Source organism: Vanessa cardui, chromosome 11 (genome assembly GCF_905220365.1).
Source record: "Vanessa cardui chromosome 11, ilVanCard2.1, whole genome shotgun sequence".
In the NCBI taxonomy this organism is placed as follows: Eukaryota; Metazoa; Arthropoda; class Insecta; order Lepidoptera; family Nymphalidae; genus Vanessa; species Vanessa cardui.
In genome coordinates this window covers 3,522,792-3,543,497 of record NC_061133.1, presented here as the reverse complement: position 1 = coordinate 3,543,497, position 20,706 = coordinate 3,522,792, and the positions used below count along the sequence as shown (strand labels likewise).

The 20,706-nt window shown below is 31.9% G+C and overlaps 2 protein-coding genes across 2 annotated transcripts; one reads left to right on the top strand and one right to left on the bottom strand.

The window, feature by feature from the left end:
- Positions 1 to 1,387: 1,387 nt before the first annotated feature.
- LOC124533836 (15-hydroxyprostaglandin dehydrogenase [NAD(+)]-like) lies at positions 1,388 to 11,234 on the bottom strand. Its single transcript, XM_047109369.1, has 5 exons — positions 11,043 to 11,234; positions 9,495 to 9,728; positions 6,266 to 6,439; positions 5,299 to 5,450; positions 1,388 to 1,797 (listed from the first exon to the last, which is right to left on the bottom strand). The coding sequence occupies exons 1-5, from the start codon at positions 11,133 to 11,135 to the stop codon at positions 1,650 to 1,652; spliced, it is 801 nt and encodes a 266-aa protein (XP_046965325.1). The 5' UTR covers positions 11,136 to 11,234; the 3' UTR covers positions 1,388 to 1,649.
- Positions 11,235 to 17,098: 5,864 nt separating this feature from the next.
- On the top strand, positions 17,099 to 20,470 carry LOC124533375 (15-hydroxyprostaglandin dehydrogenase [NAD(+)]-like). Its single transcript, XM_047108600.1, has 5 exons — positions 17,099 to 17,194; positions 18,474 to 18,713; positions 19,143 to 19,319; positions 19,658 to 19,806; positions 20,320 to 20,470. Exons 1-5 carry the CDS (start codon positions 17,099 to 17,101, stop codon positions 20,468 to 20,470), a joined length of 813 nt encoding a protein of 270 aa, XP_046964556.1.
- The last annotated feature ends 236 nt before the right edge of the window (positions 20,471 to 20,706 follow it).

Sequence of the window (20,706 nt, the reverse complement as noted above, 5' to 3'; positions counted from 1 at the left end):
GTGTGGGATGTCCAGGTAGCCGTGGTTACTACCTCCCATTAAGTTGGGATGAGCATTTGTTTGGGGCACCTTTTCTAGCCCCCTCCTCGGCTGGGCGAGGAAAGCAGTGCCTCTCTAAATAGAGCTGCTTTGTCGCAAAGGGTGCTGCCGAACCGCACTGTCATCCCATCGCAGTACAGGAGCGACCACTCTCCCTAAGCCACCTATATGCAGGTATTAGACAAAGAACGGTATACATCAAGACCGGCCTTCTCTACCTCTACCTATCGCCACAGGACTTCTAGTTCGAGAGTACCGTTAATCAAAAGCCAAGTCAAGTACGCAGGATATATTTAGGTGCATAAGTGGACGCGCAATACACAGATGCACCCTCTCGTCTACCTCCCCTTGGTCCAATGGAGTGGATAACCGCTACGATCGGAGGAGAGGAAGATGCAGTCTCTGGCAACGATACATCACTCCTATCGCCACCTTCAGGCCATCAACATTGCCTGGTTGTCTCGCCACTGAAAGTGGACTGCATATGTGCCAAGACAAACAGCACTTGCACGGGGAGTTGCCGTGTTAAACTCGAACACTGACATAAGCCATCATAATTACGGAAAATGTCAGTGCTCGAGTCCCCCTCAACCAGGTTTAGCCCGCGAGTCGACGCGGTTCCCAGGGTGTGGCCGCTGTGTGCTGACAGCTGCTAGGAGCCACTGGTGAGAGGTTTTTGGACCATCAACTATTTTATAATTGCAGAAACTGTACCTTAAAGGTTAAAGGTCGACTAACAGTAGCTGACGCTGACAATCTAATACACCCCAACCGTTCTGTATAATGTTGAGAGAGTGAAAGAATGGAGAGTACTTGTAATTAAACACTCAAAATTTGTATCCTACACTCTCACTTAGACTGTATACTCTGTCTGTCTGTTTAAATGACTATCATGGTCAAAATCGGTTAGGGCATATGAGTGAGTATTACTTTTATATTTTAAGGGCTGATTAGTTAGTTCAATAACTATTTAAACTTCTTTATAATGTTTAACAGATTCATCATCGCAGAGTGTAACCTGATAAAGGGCTATTAAATTTTACGTGTATAGTCGTTTTTATTAAGAAGACACGCATTGAGGAAGAAATATTTTTTATATTCAAATGTTCTACTTGTATTATATGGTTTTGTAATAAAAGAAAATTCCACCGCATCATTATAAATTGCCGAGTCTTGCCGACATTCCACGCGGTCAAGATTTGTAGTGTAACTATTTCTAATTCATATTCGTATATATTTAATCAATTAATATTATTAATAGTTATGTTAATAAATACTTTAAAAACTATTCATTTCGTTATTTCATTAAAATGTTTCGCATAATTTAGTTAAGAAATAAAATAAAATATAAAATGTATCAAATATATTAATCCCTTACAATAAGATGTTGAAGTCTTTAAATATGATTGCCTTAAAATAACAATTTAATAACTTTAAAATAACATGACAGCATTTTTATATTAAAAAAAAAAAAAAAAACAATTACCCACACATTAAAACAAAGTAATTAAGTACGTAGCTGTGTGCGTAGAAAACTGACAAAAATTCAGTTCAACTTAGACGTAATAAATTAAAAACTCGTACTTATATTTATATAAAAATAAGTATTATTAAAACACTCCTTGGCGTAAAATATCGAATGCCTTCTCTACGTTGCCAGTGATTTCTTCAGCCGGTCGGTTTGTCGTTATTAACCAAGTACTTCCGCTGGTACCGCTTTCGAATGCCGTTATAAGACCTTGAACAGCTGAATCCACACTGTAAAATAATATACAAATATTCGATTAGTAATTTTGATATATTATAAATATCATGTTGATATTGTGAGTTGAGAACCGAAATGTCCCAGTGGTTTGAACGCGTGCATCTTATTCCAAACCCAGGCAAGCACCGCTGAATATTCATTCATCATTTGTATATATAATTCGTCTCGTGCTCGGTGGTGAAGGAAAACATCGTAAGGAAACCTGCATGTACCTAATTTTATAAAAATTCTGCCAGGTGTCCATTCCACCAACCCATAAATATGTTCCAAACTTCTCCTTAGAGGGAAAGGAGGCCTTAGCCCAGCAGTGGGAAATTTACAGGCTGTTGTAGCAGTGTCGATATTGTTGCTACTTAATAAGGCTGAATATCCCAAGTTATTGGGTAGCTTGGGCTAATTCTTAAAGCGATTTGGATAACCGTTCCATATAATGTTGAGAGTGTGAAATAATGGAGAGTACTTGTAATTAAACACTAAAAATTTGTATCCTCACACTCACACTTGGACTGTATACTCTGTCTGTTTAAGTGACTATCATGGTCAAAAATCGGTTAGGACATATAAGTGAGTATCACTTTTATATTTTAAGGGCTGATTAGTTTAGTTCAATAACTATTTAAACTTCTTTATAATGTTTAACAGATTCATCATCGCCGAGTGTAAACTGATACTAACTACAACAATATCATGTATATTCACAGTAACATTGATCACTTTGATAAAATCAGTGATAATCATTGTATATTATGCACTAGAAGTAAGGATAAACTTATAACGCCAAGTTTCCGACTCCGCAAAGTCAATGGATCCTTCTTGGGGCAAGGTATCCGTTTCTATAATAAAATTCCGCAGAAATTTTTAACTTTGCCGTTTAGTAAATTCAAATCGTTTGTTAAAAATACATTGGTAGAAAAAGCATACTATTCGATACAAGATTTTGTAGATGATAAAAAAGCGTGGAGTTAATACCTGTTGACTTCCAAGCAGGATACATTAATTGAAATAATTGTATTTAATTAACATGACGTTGTATTTTTTAAATGTTAAAAAAGAGTAACTACTGAGTTTCTTGCCGGTTCTTCTCGGTAGAATCTACTTTCCGAACCGGTGGTAGCTTCACTTAATTGTAAAATGACGATTCAAAAGTGCTTATAAAAGCCTACTTGAATAAAGTTTATTTTGATTTTGATTTTTTTAAAGGGCTATTAAATTTTATGTGTATAGTAATTTTTAATCTTCTCTGAGGGGTCGACATTTCGTATGGAGGTTAGTTTGGATGTCGGTTGTTCTTTTCGAAGTTGAAGCATGAAACTTTATTTTTGTTAGACTTTTTTATAATGAATATTTTTTTTTATGTTTATATAATATTATACTTCTCAAGGGATAAAAAACGGGTTGAAATTTTGTATGGAAGTCAATAATTTCTGGATATTATATTATATACTCCATGCGAGCAAAGCTGCGTGCAAACACCTATCTCAATATTATCTAGTAATTCTAGTTTTTATCACGGTTTCGCTTTGAGGAAATGTATGCCAAATTTAATGATAACAGTTTTAAGTAGTTTTCTTTAAAATTTATTCTGAATAAAAAAAATGACTGTATGACCTATGGTCACAAAATTACTGCGTATTTTTTGCGTTAAATTTAAATGTTACGTTAAATTGTGAAAGCTTAAAAATAATGACTGACTTTCACATATGTTGTATAGAAAGATTGTTTAAACATCTAGGTAAGTAGGTTTAATAACATAAAATGACTTCCTTTAAGAAGTTTGTAATATATAGAGTAATTTACAGTTAAAATATTGTGGGTTTTTTCCCCTTGGTGAGTCGAGATGGCCCAGTGGTTAGAACGCGTACATCTTAACCGATGATTGTGGGTTCAAACCTAGGCAAGCACCGCTGATTAATGTGCTTAATTTGTCTTTATAATTCATCTCGTGCTCAGCGGTGAAAGAAAACATGGTCACGAAACCTGCATGTGACAAATTTCATAGAAATTCTGCCACATGTGTATTCCACTAACCCGCATTGGAACAGCGTGTTGGAATATGTTCCAAACATTCTCCTCAAAGGGAGAGGAGGCATTTAGCCCAGCGGTGGGAATTTACAGGCTGTTGTTGTTGTTGTTGTTCCCTTGGTGATAGCCGAGCAAATGTGATCTGATAGTCAGTGGTCCCTCTATGTATCATCGATTCAACTCTTCCATTACATTATTTCTCGTTTTGCTGTATTTACACTGACTAAGAGTTAAGACCTGAATAAAGCAGTAAAATGCCTGATACCTGGTACCTATCTTATCTGGTCTAGACTCTTTTAACAAAAGGGCAATCTATTTAAAAAATAGTAAAGTAAAAATAGTAATAATATAACAATCGATACATATTTAAAAATCAGTGTAATAATAAAAACAAATCACATTGTATGCGGTGTATTGTCTGTATAATATTATGCTCATTATTGTTATGTCTATTATTAATATCATAAATGTGAAAGTAACCCTGTCTGTCAGTCGCTCTTTTACAACCAAACCGGTGAACCGAATTTGATGAAATTTGGTATGAAACAAATTTGACCTCCAAAAAGGACAGGCTACTTTTTTACCTACAACATGACAACTAACAAGTTAATCCTGGAGCGAATCCGCGGATGACTTATTTTGTATTATACGTTTTTCTTGTAGTGAGAATAGTTCATACATTTGTTTGACTGCTGTGATATATTATACAATGCTATCATGATATGACACTCAAAAACAATGACTGTTCGAATGACTTTGCTATTCTATGAAAAGTTTTGTAATTATCATGCTGACTGCGCAAATACCTGTATTGAATATATTTTATTTCTTATTAATATAATGAGGCGTTTGATTTGTTTTAACAATACTAACACAATATTCCATAAATATACCTAAAACTATTAATTTAATTGTTTGTCCTATTGCACTAAATTGTGGTTTATTTTTCCAATATCTGTTATTCAATATAGAAACATTAAACTTAATTACTATTAATGATTGTAAAATTAAAAACTGCCATCGGTTCGTAGATAGAAAGAGATCCGTTAAAGCAGTTCCTTCATTATTAGCATATGTCTAAGTTGTATACGATTGTAAATACTACTAAATAATAAGTAAACAATACTATAAATCTCTAAGGTTAGTTCTTCATTATTACCATCTAATTATATATTGATAATTCAATATATAATTAGATGGTAATAAACCATACCATCTAATTATATATTGATAATTCAATATATAATTAGATGGTAATAAAAAATAGTGGTAAATTGAAGGTCAGCTGTTTGAACACAAGACTAAAGAAAACGAATAAGTTATCAATTGACTGACTCAAACAATCAGATTATCACAACCCCAAAATTCGACCAATTCTTTCACCTCAAAACAATTGAGTGCGATAAAGTTGCAAGACAACTCGAAAAGGATAACAGATGAAATTAATTAAAACCTTGTTAAAAATGTTTTACCTTTGAGAAGGAAAGTGCTGCAGTGCAACCATTATTTTCTCTTCTAATTCCTCATCAATGCATCCAACTCTCCCTCGTATTAAATTAGTATCGGTGATACCGAAACAAATTGTTAGCACACGAACGTCCGTTCGCGAATAGTTTTCTTCTTTCTGCAATTTGGATTTGGATTTAAATATTGGACAACATCACATACATCACTCCAATCCCAGTGTAAGTAGCTAAAGCACTTGTGTTATGGAAAATCAGAAGAAATGGTGGTACCACAAATATCACGAAGACAACAGAGAAAACAATTAGTTTTCTAACAAACTTATTCTGCATCGACTCGGCCGGGAATCGAACCCGAGATCTCGGTACCAATGAAAACTGGTGTACATAGTACTGAACCATGTAGGTCGTCAATGGAAACAAATAAAACATTAGTAAAAAATAACTGTAAAATAAGTATAACATAACCAAACAAAACAATAACAAAAGTATAAAATAAGTGTTCAATCAAAAGCTAAGGTAATACAACTCTTAATTAGTATCACAAATTTACAAATCATTACCAAAATTGTTGTGACTAAATTTTGTAATTTTGTGTTAGTTTATGGACTTCAATATGACGCAGGCATAGCTTGGATACTAACGTTAATAATAATATAAGATGAGTAACACGCAGATAGAGATGAAAAAATATAAAATAAACTAGCTGTGCTCACTGTGTAAAAAACATATTATTGTAGCTACAGTTACTCCCTATTATATAAGTTATCTGGGGGTGAAAGTCCCGTCAAAATCGGTCAAGCCATTCCAGAGATTAGCCGAAATAAACAGACAAACAGATCGACAAAAATTGTAAAAAAATATATTTTGGTAGGTATATGTATCGTGTATAAATACATATGCAATGAGTTAAAAAGGGCTATTTTAATATTACAAGTAGACACTCCAATTTTATTATATATATAGATTTACTTACGCCTAAACAATTGCTAAATTGTAACACAGCGCTCTTGGTTGCGCTGTAAACGGGCAAGATGTGACTTTGTATCAGGGCTACTATTGATGAAATATTGATGATGGTACCCCCTTTGCCATCTTTGTCTTTTCTCATCCACTTATAAGCCTTCAATGAACCAGTTATTAGCGCCGTCTAAAAAAACAAAAACAATATAATTTTTTTTTAATAACAATTTAATGAATACTAAGCATTTGTAATAGTAGTCAGAAATATAAGAAAAATAAAACCTATATAACTAAAGCATTTGTCAAAAATATTTATTTAATTTAAATAAGTTTTTATTTTACACAATAACTTGTACTTTATAATTACTAATACTAATTTTGTAATATCTAAGCCGATTAATTTTGAAAATTTTCATCCCATTTAACTGCCCATTAGATTTGAAATTTGAGAATTATTTAATTTTAATATTGATTCATATTTTCGTACTGTGAAAACACCTTTAAATTTCTAATGTATATGACGTCACAAAAGTAATGTTTTTGCAAAGTTTTTTTGAGAAAACATTAAATCATATCAATACTATCAGAATTCGAGTTAAAATATTTATAGACGCTTAATAATATATCATATTATCTTACTAAGCCACTTGGTTCTAAACCACTATAATATAATAATCCTGTAAGCAAGGCCGGCGTTAGAAATGTATATTAAATATCTACTTTATAATATAATTGACACTATTCTTATAACTTCAAAATAATATTAAATTTTATTTATATTGAAAAATATTGGTAAATTTGACAGAAAAAATTGTTATAATTTGTATTTTATTAAAATATGTTTTTTATTAAAAGGGTTTGGATGACGATTCTTAGTATAAATTTTTGTAATGAAAACAGCAATGCTTATGTATCGGGGTTCGTAGGGATGTACCCGTGCATCTACGAATAAATGGTAGATCATATTTTAGAGTCTGTGGTTGATGGTATTTTTAAGGATATTAAATTAAAGTGAACCCAATGCTACTCATTAAAAATGTGATAAGAAAATTAAAGGAGGATTATAAGTAGGTCAGGGAATAGGAAAGTTACCTTTTGTTATCAATTTCAAAGAATTTTAATTCAAACACGAATAACATAATAAACAAGTTAATTACAAAACTGCGCATTTACAACCTACTCTGTTTCTTCTGTGTATCAATAAATTATCTCAAATAATCACTATTTACTGTTATGCAAATGATAGCACCGTAAACACATTATACCCATACATTCACCTCGCTATATAATACTAGATGAACCTGCGACTTTAGGTGAGCGAATTTTATAAAACACAAACCTCTAACCCCTGTTATACCCCCTTAGGGGGTTTTTCCAAACCCGTTCTTAGCGGATGTGTGAGGTATAGTTTCTGAGAGTAATATAATAATATCTGAATAAACATAATTAATTAATATGTGTTACTTCACGTTTATATATACAGTTAATATTTCTCCGAAATATTAATATTTCGGGAAATTCGAGTTTTTGTTTGCGCGTAATTCGCTAAACAGTCACCATTTACCGCTAAAAAGGAAATAGCACGACTAAAAATACAATATAGACATTTAGTACGAATAGAAAAGCGTATTCATTGTCAATAGGTTATTCAAATTTGTATTATTTCCAATATTAACACCTGGGTTTCTATACATAGCTAGATGAGCCCGGCAAGGATTCGTTGTAGCCCAGTTAAGTGATACGTAAATGAAAGTAGAGTGAGTAAAAAAAATAGCCCATAGATATTTACTAAAAGAATACTCGTCTCAATACAACAGCCTACTTTGCGCGGTATTCTATCTTTGCTTGGTGATATTTGCATAATACGAATTGAAATAGATAAGTTTTATGTACGAATAGACGTAATTTTTTGTGGTCGTATTCTGAATTTATATAATATTAGTGGGACTCTGTTAACCTTACGTTTTTTCACGAGAATTGTAGTTCAAACATTGACCACAAAATAATTTTAAACCATATCATCAACGTGTACCAGAATTTGACCTTGAAAATGCACTTACATCGCCAAAGTTTAACTAAGGCGGACATTCCAATTTTCTCTCTTAAATATGATGTTCTATGTCTTTCCGAAAAATAATATCCCAGGAGATTAAGTGCATTATAATTTTATTACATTCTATGCAGATACAAACATTACGAAATCATTTCACTCTTAAAGTTAAAGAAAGTCACTCATACTACAGACACTTTCACTATTTTATAACGCATTTTTGTAATCATTATATTAGATTTGATAATATTATAATTTTATTCCATTTCCATATTCAATTATTTAAATACTAAATATTCATAATATGTATCTTGGTTTTATTATTAGAAAGAAATTATTTCAAACATGTATAAATGTAAAACAATTTGATAAGAATTAATTAAGTTTTGATAACGTAGAAATTTTCGTATAGTATGACACAACTTAGATGTAGCATCAGCCAATTCAATAAAACCGATTACTGCCGATTTATACAACCAATACAAATAGCTCACTATCACGCCTTTCGACGCTATTCGTCGCTATAGATTTTCGCGTCAGTTCAACCTGAGAAAGCAAGTGCATGTATCGACGTGTCAAATTGTCGAATATATTAGGTGATACAATATTACAAGCCATTAGGTTTATGTAAAGGCCATATTCACATGAGAAATAAATATTGATAATTTGGGATAATGTACTTAATTCGGATGTGATCGGTTTTACGAATTTGGACGATGCTACTTCTAAGTTGTATCGTAGTATACTTTCTCTAACGGATAAAAGTAATCATTAATTTAATTTTCTTATTCTGACACTGCAATCGTAAGTCCAATAATTTTTTACACACGTTATTTACAAAAGAAAAAAAAACATTTTTCTAAGTACAAGTAATTAATGGTCAATTAATAAATATACTAATATTCACCTAACAATCTACTATAATATACTATAAACAAAACAAATTACTAAGAATTCTAAAATTGAATTTCTAAAATGTTATATAATGTTCGATTTTTTGATATTGAAAGCGCCCATTTCTCATTGTAATATGCACTCACCAACCCAAAAAAGACCACAAAGATAAAAATTAACAGAACTGCTAGACGATCAATGATAAGACTTTTAAAACCGGCTGTATATGTAGTAAATTGATGACCGTGTATGGCACATCAATCTTAAGAAACTTGAAAGTTAAGAAAATTGGACTTACCACATTGACAGCTATTTCCTTCTCGTAAATATTTGGCCCGTCGTTCATGAGTCCTGCGTTATTTATGACAACGTCGATGTAACCCAATTGTTTTGTTGCTTCATCGAACGCAGAATCCAAATCCGTTGTGACGTCACATTTTATAAATAATATTTTATCAGCCCCATATTTGCTGTTTAGTTCCTCTTGTAGCTCTTCTCCTGCGACCGTATTTATATCTAGTACAGCTATGTGCTGAAAACAAATTATTATTTAAATAAATAAAATTGTATTTTATAATTCAGCTGGATGTTTACAATGGTTTTGTATAACTATTTCACAAGACTATGTTTAATTTAAAGCTCATACCGATTCGAAACATAGATTATACCAATAACCCGGCAGTATATTGTTAAACAAAATTATAACCGAGATGGCCTAGTGGTTAGAACACGTGCATCTTAACCGATGATTACGAGTTCAAACCCCGGCAAGCACCACTGAATATTTATGTGCTTAATTTGTGTTTATAATTCATGTCGTGCTCGGAGGTCAAGGAAAACATATTAATAATAATTTCATAGAAATTCTGCCACATGTGAATTCCACCAACCCGAATTGGAACAGCGTGATGGATTATGTTCCAAACATTCTCCTCAAAGGGAGGGGACGCCTTACCCCAGCAGTGGGAAATTTACAGGATGATGTTGATGTATACATATATAACATAACAGTTTTAATCATATTTCCCGTTTGTGGACATCAACAAAAATTAAGTGCATATTTTTTACCAGACTACGACGAAGCAAAAAGCGAGTGTTATGATAATTTAAATGCTTGGAGTGCTATTAAATCGAAAATGTGAAGAATAACTTAATTATTTCTCCACTATTCAGTCGACTGGACATAAACTATAAGTATATATATGTTCTTCAAAAAGAAATTATTTTATTAAAAAGAAGTAGATGGATGGGAAAATGAGCCACCTGATAGTAAGTGCACCATCACTCATAGAAATTGGCGCCGTAAGATTCATAATTAACCCAAACCATGAGCCCAAAAAACTGGTTTGTGTGCGTTATAAAAACGCTAATAGAACAAAAAATGCCAAAGAGAAATGTTTACAAGTATCCGTTCGAATATTTGAGAAATATTTTAAGCCATATGTGTATCTTGTTTGCAGTATAATTACAAAAATAAGTATCTTATTTAAAATAATGCAATAAAAATATTAACAAAACAAAAACAATGCAAAATTATTATTAACAAATTTTTAAGTTCAATTAAAATCATGTACCCAATATAAAAAAACTATATAAACTACCTATATATTTTATCTTTTATCTTTTATAACAAAAAAAAAACTATGTTTATAGTCAGGTAACTGTAATTGCACACTAGCAAATATTGGAGACGCTCTCAAATATTGGAGACGAGTTAATAAAACAGTTACAAATGTGAATTGAAATCCACAAATTCAATTTAATTTAAAAAAAAGAGAATGCAGTTTAAAAAAAAACATATAAGACCTTTTTAGTAAAAATATAACTTAGATCTAATAAAACCAACCTTAGCGCCTCTTTTTGCTAAGGCGCGGGTCACGCCAGCGCCGATGCCGGTCGCAGCGCCAGTTATCAAAAAAACTTTGTTTTCTACGTTCATGTCGTCCGTTCCCCACAACGCTCGGTTACAACTGCTCGTAATTCGATTGGGCCAGCGCAAGGATGTAAATGCTTCTCGCTTACGACACACGCAGGATGACTGACTACTAAATCGTTTGCAGTTTTGATAACTTGGCAGTTTGCTGACTTCTACTTTACCATTCGTTTAGAACATTCGTTAGTGTTTATCTCGGATTAGTCCTATAAATTTTTTTATCTTATAATTTAATTATTATCGTAGCCGCTATTTCATCGTATAACTAAGTTGCAATAGTAAAAACATTTAATTTGTTTTTTTTATATAAATATGAGACAACATCACATACATTAGGTACTCTAATCCCAATGTAAGTAGCTAAAGCACTTGTGTTATGGAAAATCAGAAGTAACGACGGTACCACAAACTCTCAGACCCAAGACAACATAGAAAACTAATGATAATCTACATTGACTCGGCCGGGAATTGAACCCGGGACCTCGAAGCGGCGTACCCATGAGAACCGGTGTACACCACTCGACCACGGAGGTCGTTAATCGAGTTTTTTGTCTTGATTTATTATTTAAAAACGTGGTAACCATAGTAACGTCAGTCTCGGAATCCAACTTATTCAAAGAGATTGTTAAGGTGTGTACAGTATCTAACTTAAAACTTGTTATATGTATTTAAAATTACGCCATCGTTAAAAAACCGCATACGAAATCAGATTTCATAGGTTAAAGCTTATATCTAGATATATGTAATACACATAAGTCTTTTATTGTTATTCGATACAGCAGGCAGATAAACAGTGCATTGTAATATAACGAACGTTTAGATGGTCTATTTATAGTTTTATTTTGATAGCGCAAAAGGATATTGACCTTAAACTTGACAAATGTTTAGGTTAAACATGGAATCCTTATCGATTTGTTATGAATATCAATATGAATGTATAATAGCAGCGATGGATGCGTTTTTGTAAAGGCGTTTGCTTTTGTATTGTACTTCGTTGTTATATAATTATCAGTAAAGATTATTATGGTTATACAGTATAGTGTAATGTATATAGTTACGAACAATAACATCAGTAAGTTCAACTTTGTTCCCAACTCCCATTTCTTGTGGAGTCAATGTCATCCAACTAGACCAAAAACAAAAAGAATAAATGCAGATATATTTTTTTTATCCCAATGTAAGTAGCTAATGTAGTTGTGTTATGGAAAATCAGAAGTAAAGACGGTACCACAAACACCCAGCCACAAGACAACATAGATAATCAATTAATATTTTTACATCGACTCGGCCGGGAATCGAACCCGGGACCTCAACACAATACTCGACCACGGATATCGTCTAAATCATCACAGTAACCTTGTAAATATTAAATTTATGTATATCTGCGATTTATAATTGAAGTAAAGTAAATTAGAGTAACAGCCTATAAATACCCCACTGCTCAACTAAGACCTCTTCTCCTTACAACGAGAACTTGCAGCTTATTCCACCATGCGATCGGCTGTTCCAATCATAATAACATTTTATATAATTAAGCAGGTTCATGCACGATAGTTTCCTTCACCGTCGAGCTTAAGATGAATTATATACACTATGTTGAAATAAAAAGCATTAGATCAGTTAAAATCCCTAAAATATAGCAGTAAAATTGCCCGGGTTTAATTTATACTAACTAGATAACCCCATCACAGATTGTCAATTCTAATTACGTCTCACACTGCAACAATTGTGTTTTTTTTTATGGTAAAGGTTGGCAGACGAGCATATGGGCCACCCGATGGTAAGTGGTCACCATCACCCATAGACAATGAAGCTGTAAGAAATATTAACTATTCCAATGTGCCACTAACCTTGGGACTTTAGTCCCTTGTGCCTGGCTCACTCACCCTTCAAACCGGAACACAACAATACTGAGTACTGTTATTTGGCGGTAGAATAACTGATGAGCGGGTGGTAACGAGCTTGTATAAAGCCCTACCACCAAGAAAAGTAGCACCCATATTTAATTTTATTTTTTTTATAAAGTTTGCAAACATCCCTATAATTATTTCTAAAACCGGAGATACCCGACAGAGCATTTTATTAAATTATGTTCATATTTTGTTCTTATCAATTTTATACTAAATCTAAAAAATCTATACATATAATAACATTGGAGTGTCTGTTTACAATATTAAAGTAGTAAACATTCCAAAATAACATTTTCTACAATTTTTGTCTGTCAGTCTGTTTGTTTGTTCCCGCTAATTTCTGGAATGGCTGGACCGATTTTGACGAGACTTTGACTAGCAGATAATTTATATAATAAGCAGTAACTTAGGCTACAATAATACATATTTTTTTTGTAAAATTCAAACGCGTACAATATCGCTGATACAGCTAGTCTATTCGGTATATAATCGTCCATTATTTCTACTTATCTAAGTATATTTCAATCCATAACATATAAGTGATGCTAATTATAATGTGTTGATTTTTAGTACATTACTCTATACAGTCCTTTGATTGGAGTCATCGCTCAAGGTGTAAAGTACACGTTAACACTGAAATCAGTAAATAGTAATGCGTCAGAAGTTTGTTATAGATAAAGAACAAACAAAACTGCAGTATACTAATCAAACACAATAAAGCATTTATTTCTTATCTTATCTAACTGCTAATGAACGAAATTGTGGATCGAAGATCTTCCCTTACAAATGTCTGAGACCTCTTGCGACAATACAAGTGAAAATTCTGGGCATCATCACATGTAAGACTGTAATCTTCTACACGATAACATCATCTCAATCATAAAACAACAACAGCCTGTAAATTCCCACTGCTGGGCTAAAGGCCTCTTCTCCCTTTGAAGAGAAAGTTTGGAACATATTCCATCACGCTGTTCCAATGCGGTTGGTGGAATACACATGTGGCAGAATTTCTATAAAATTTATCTCACGCAGGTTTCCTCACGATGTTTTCCTTCACCGCTGAGTACGGGATGAATTATAAAGACAAATTAAGCACATGAATCAACGGTGCTTCCCTGAGTTTGAACCCGCAATCATCGATTAAGATGCACGCGTTCTTATCACTGGGCCATCTCGAGAATTATATATTTGGCATTTTTTTTTAATTTGCTTCATATTTTGTATAATGTATTGACAAAATATTTGCCTTTTCTTGTGAATTTCAGCAAGCCCCAATTTTGAGAATATATACTCTGCCATAATTAATGATGGTTAAAGACAAACATTGCATCTTAGATCATAAAAGGGACGGTGTATTATATATGAATTTATTACATTTATTTATCATACTATTTGTATACGGGCTGTCGCGACCAAATACCATAGGAACAGCCTTCTTAAGATGCCCAATACACGAACCAGATCATAAAATATGACATACTTTGTCGAGACTCCAATTAGTCTAAAAACATCCAATCTCACGACCACGTACTTATCTCAACGTTATATAAAATTAATTGATTATTGAAATGCATCATTTGTGTTCATTAAGACAATTAGACGATTGATCACTATTGATTTCAACGATCAAAACAGTAACGTATACAATATTAAATATTGAATATCTCACATACGTGTATATAAATTAGACTTCAAATCTTAACCTATAATTTTCCATTCATCACCAAATAATTTGTAGGTATTTATTGTGACGACGACGATATTGTTCGAGTGGTGTGTACAACGGTTTTCGTGGGTACGCCACTCCGAGGTCCCGGGTTCGATTACTGGCCGAGTCGGTGTAGATTATCATTAGTTTTCTAATTATTTTTTTGTTGTGTTTATTTTAGTATTTTTTGTAGTGTTTAAATTGATTTTCCTTAAAGATTATCTACGTAAACTCGTAACACCGCTTTAATATAAATTGCATCTATATCATTTTTATTCTTAAATTTTCAATAAACCTTTTTTTTATCTTCATGTTTTAATGTAGATGATTTTATCAAAACTTATAACAAAAGCATCGAATAATAATAATTCATAAAAATTTGATACTTAGTTACAGGTTAGTAGGCTGTCGAAATAATTGATATTAATATGCAACTTGAAGGATGAAAATAATATATAGGATAATGTCTTGATCAGATTGTCACAGCATATAAATGCAAATATACAGGTGAGTTCCCTCTCTTTCTGTTGACGTGCAAAAACAGCGAATTTTTCGAAAAAATATCCTATGCCATTATTAGGCGATGTCTGTTAAAATATTATAGCAATTTGTATTACTTGCAAATTCACTGTAAAATAAAAGGAGACATGTTTGAAATCTTATTGTTTTATTACAGATGAAAATGAAACGAAAACATCAACCACATAATATTCTTATGTATCCTATTTTTGTTTATAAATATACAGTAAAAACAAGGTACATTAAAGTAAATGGAATGAATAATATGGTCTTAAATGCAATCCTGTGTTTACAGAAGCTTGCCTAAAACACATGTCCAAAATGATCTTTCCATATTATCAATGGAATGCATATATTATAAGATGATCAAACAAAGTTGACATTTTAGACATCTCTGTTTTTAATTTATATTTTTACATTTCACATATGAACACGTTTTGGGGCAAAATTAAGTAGTTACCTATTGACCTGCCGAGGCATACTTACTTACAGTGGTAGTGATCTCGAATTAATTTTGCTTTTATAATATCAAAAACAACTCGAGTTCCATTGAGGGACTCATACGCGGTCTCTCTTATTAAATTATTCTAAGTTTTACCATTTCTATTACACTATTTATGAGTTCAGCTTCCCATCTTTGACCAAATAACTCTTATGAATGTTTCAATAACAGTTAAACATTGATCGATGATTGTTTAAATCTTAAAGTCAAAGGTCTTTATTCAAAATAGAAGTGATTACAAATTTTAGATAGTATTAAATATACGTTATTAATATTTTTTGTTGATTTATCTATATATTTGTATTAATTTCATTATTGATATTAATCCATACATCTATTTTTCAACTAAGGATCAGTCCAAAGTAGGAACGATAGCCCTGTTTTTAAGATAAGACTACCCGTTTCACTTAATACATTGTACATTCTAAAATTATAATGTACTTATTCCATGTATATAATGTAAAATGTTAATTATATATATCTTTATACTCTCTGAAATTAGCCAAAATTAAATTAAATGAGCATAATTAACTAAACATTTTTGTATAAACATTCAATATGTATGAACTAAATATGCATTGAGTACGCGAAACCACAAAACCCTACTATTAATTAGAATTAAATATATAAAATTAAACAAACATAGTTTGGGCGTTCATATATTGTTTAGTATATATATTTTATACTAGCAATTTTAGTATATAACATTGTTTATATTTCATTCATATCGCATTGAAGACATACTGTGTAATCAATGGTTCGATCAGTACATTGTAATTATGTGAACGCATTATAATAGATGTCCAATAAATCTTTATAAATTAATAGCTTTTTTTAAACGATACTAATTCTTTATTAAATATATAAATATACCTAATTTTTTTATTCAGCAATATCTAATTATTATTATATATTCTGTCTTTTCTCCGTACATAAAACAGTATTAACTATTAAGCAATATAAATCTATTTTAAAATAAATAAACAAATACCAATTTTGCAATCGCTTTTTAACAGTTAAATACTGTCTACACTACTCAAACTAATGTTAGGCCCAGTCGTCAGATGTTTTTGTCCGAAATAGAAAAAAAAAAAACAGAAAATTTCGTATATGGAACAATTTAAAATTATCAATAGGTGACATATTCTCCTTCCTTAAAATATCGAATATAATACTTCTCTATGAAAAAAAAAACATGTTAAGAAAAAATTGGTGTTTGAACAGAACCCTAAAATATATCAACGTTGAAAATAATATTGGATAAATTTACATAGCTACCTATAAATACGTGTGAGAGCTACCATTATACGCGTATTAATCACAGAGTGCAATGTTTAGTTTAAAAGATAAGGTTGCAATAGTCACAGGTGGGGCCTGCGGGATTGGTGCTGCTGTTGTTAAAGAATTTCTCCAAGAAGGTGTGAAGGTAAAACTTACTTTAAAAATTACTAGCCCGTCTGGCTAGGTACCACCCACTCATCAGTTATTCTTCCGCCAAATAACAGTGCTCAGTATTGGTGTGTTTCGGTTTGAAGGGTGAGTGAGCCAGTGTAACTACAAGCACAAGGGACATACTATCTTAGTTCCCAAGGTTGGTGGCACATTGACGATTTAAGGAATAGTTAATATTTCTTACAGCGTCATTGTCTATGGGTGATGGTGACCACTTACCATCAGGTGGCCCATATGCTCGTCTGCCAGCCTTTAATATAAAAAAAAAATTAACTTAAGTATCTTTTATTTCCTTTTTATAAAACTGGTAGGTATATGGGCCACCTGTTAGTAATTATCAACACCGCTCATAGACATGGGTGCTGAAAATGATCTTGGAAACTAAGATAAGTTAGATATCTTCCTTACGCCTGTCTAGCCCACCCTTGAAACAGAACTTATCTATACTTGGAACCGCTATTTGCTCAAAGTCATCTCAGTCAGTTAATCATCAGTCAAGCAAAGCAAGACTAATCTTGGTCTACAAATTAATAGTCATGTGCCTGTCTAGCCCATGATCTTTAAAGCAGTTTTTTCTAGACTAGGAACTGCTGTTTGCACAATGTCCTACCACCAAATAAACACTAATTTTATAAGTTATACATTTACCGAAGTTTTATTTTTTAAAGAATGTGAACTATCTTCATAGAAATGCACGTAAGATATAATTATTGGTCTACAAACTAATAGTCACTCTCTTAAATCTAAACCAATATAGACTAGTATTGGTGGCTAACCTAAAAAAACAAGTGCTTCAGTTTTGTTGATGATTTTTCTCGTATTTGTTTCAAAGTTTCAAAAGAAACATCAAAAATACCCTCTCATTAATATATATATCAACAGGCGCTGGATCGGTGCGGTGGGATAATTTCTATAATAATTCGAACAATCTTTTAATTTACTTGTATAGTATAGTGTGTGTGTGTATTCTGTAGAGTATATTTAAGGTTGGATCTCTCTAGTGGAAACTCTTCCATTAGCTATAGTTATATAAGCAACTAAAGAATAAACAAACATTTAATTAATACAAATAAAATCAGAGAGATTTTTTTTAGTATTATAGTGCTCCATATGACATTTAAGTAAATTCATAAATATAAATTATAATGTATTATTTTAAATTAAAAAGTACATTATAAGCATAATAACTATAAATTGCTCCAAACATAAAATCACATAAGTTTTGTGATATAATACCATTTCATCATTTTCAGCATGTGGCTATATTGGATGTTGACGAAGAGTCGGGGCGCTCCATAGAAAAACAAATGGCAGCAAATTTTGGAAATGATAAAGTTAAATTCATAAAATGCGATGTTACAATTGAGGAGGAGTTGTTAGCAGCGTACGAGAAAACGTCTTCGAATTATGGATACATTGATATCGTTGTGAACAATGCAGGCATAGCTGATGAAAGACCAGACATGTTTAAAAGGACAATCGATATTAACTTTGTATGATATATTTTTATATAATTTTTTTAAAAAAAAAAAACGCCGACTTCAAAGAGATCATTAAAAAGTTATAAAATAATTTGATTTAAACACGTATTATTGAAATCGGCCGATCGTGTATAAATATTTCTATATGTGCATAAACATTTTGTTTTTCACTTAAAATCGTCCGACTTTGGGATCCTGGATCCCACCATCAGACTCTGATATTTTCATCATGGGACCATTCCAGGAGTATCTTCTTTCTAACTAAATAAAATCATCAAAATCGGTTCATAAATGGCGAAGTAATCGGCGAACAAACATAAAAAAAAATATATATATACAGGTCGAATTGAGAGCACTCCTTTTTTCGAAGTCGCTTAAAAATAGAGGTAGGTAGATTAAATTAATTGAAAAATCAAGTAAATTGTGTCACATTTATTACAGACTGCATTATCAGCAAGCACATTGAAGGCTCTCGAAATGATGCGTGAAGATAAAGGTGGTCATGGTGGTACCATTATCAATATTTCATCAATCGCTGCTCTTTTACTGGTAGCACCAACTATATTTATTTACGCAGCTACTAAGGCTGCTGTACTTCATTTGACGTGTAGTCTTGGTGTAAGTACACTAATATTGATATTGTATTGTTTTTCCACAAGTAATCTAAATCACACAAACATGGTATCAGAATCTTTGACGTTTCTGTTCTACCACTTTGATTTCCAATATTTTTGATTTATTTGATCTATGTTATGTATGTTTCTAAATTTAAATATAAAGATATTTATTATGAATATAAAACTACTCTTCACTAAGTCTTATAAATTTTGCTGCACCGTATTTTTAGTACCGCAGTATTATTGATAAGATAATTTGCCAAAATTTCAAATGTGCTTAACACAGTTTATGACCTTACCAAAAATAATTTAAGTGTAAATGATAAATTATTTTTTCAGAAAGAATCATATTTTGCAAACACAAAAGTGAGGACAATTGCTATATGCTTTGGTTGCACAATATCTGATATATATAAAAGATTGGGCAGTTTTGATGAGAACATAGAAAAAGTTAAGGAAATCTTCATCAAAATAATGCCTCCCCAAACGTATGTAAATTTATATTTTTAACAGCGCACTGATTAATCAAGTGCTTAATCTGTCTATAATTATTTATATGTTTATAATTCATCTCGTGCTCAGCGGTGAAGGAATATATCTTGAGGTACCATGTGTCTAATTTCATAGAAATTCTGCCACATGTGTATTTTACTAATCCGCATTGGAAAAGCGTGCTATGTTCCAAAGCTTCTCCTCAAAGGGAGAGGAGGCCTTAACACAAGAGTGAGAAATTTACAGGCTGTTGTTGTTGTTTGTTGTATTTTTAACAGTACTGACGTAATTATCGTCGGGTGAATTCTTTATCATACAATACATAGCTCATGAAGTTGCATATAAAATAAAATAAAGAAGCTGTTCATTGATTTGAAAGTCAGGAGAGAATAACAACTATCATCCGGAATTGTACCCCTTCAGGGAAACATAAAAAATTTCTTCTGTGAAGTAAATTTTATTAGATTTTAAAATATACTTTGTACATTATTTATCATTTCCTTATACAGAGCTGAAGTCGCAGCAATTGGACTCGTAGAAGCGTATAAGAACGGTCAAAGCGGAAGTACATGGCTCGTGAAAAATAGCAAACCAGCCATAGATATAACATCAAAAATAAATAAGGCTTATGAAATTCTATCTGAAAATATTTTCGAGTAGAAACTACTACTAATTAAATTTTTTACAAGTTTTTGTTTAACTCACATTTTTTTTGCATTTTCGAACTTATATAGCATATAAGAACATTACGCACACACACAAAGACGTATATTAGGGTATACTTTTAATTTGTATTATTTTGCTTTTCATTTTTTAGGTAAACTTTCTAAGTCCTTACCTTGTAATACATTGATATCTTAATATTATATTAATACAATATACAGGTAAAACTCAAC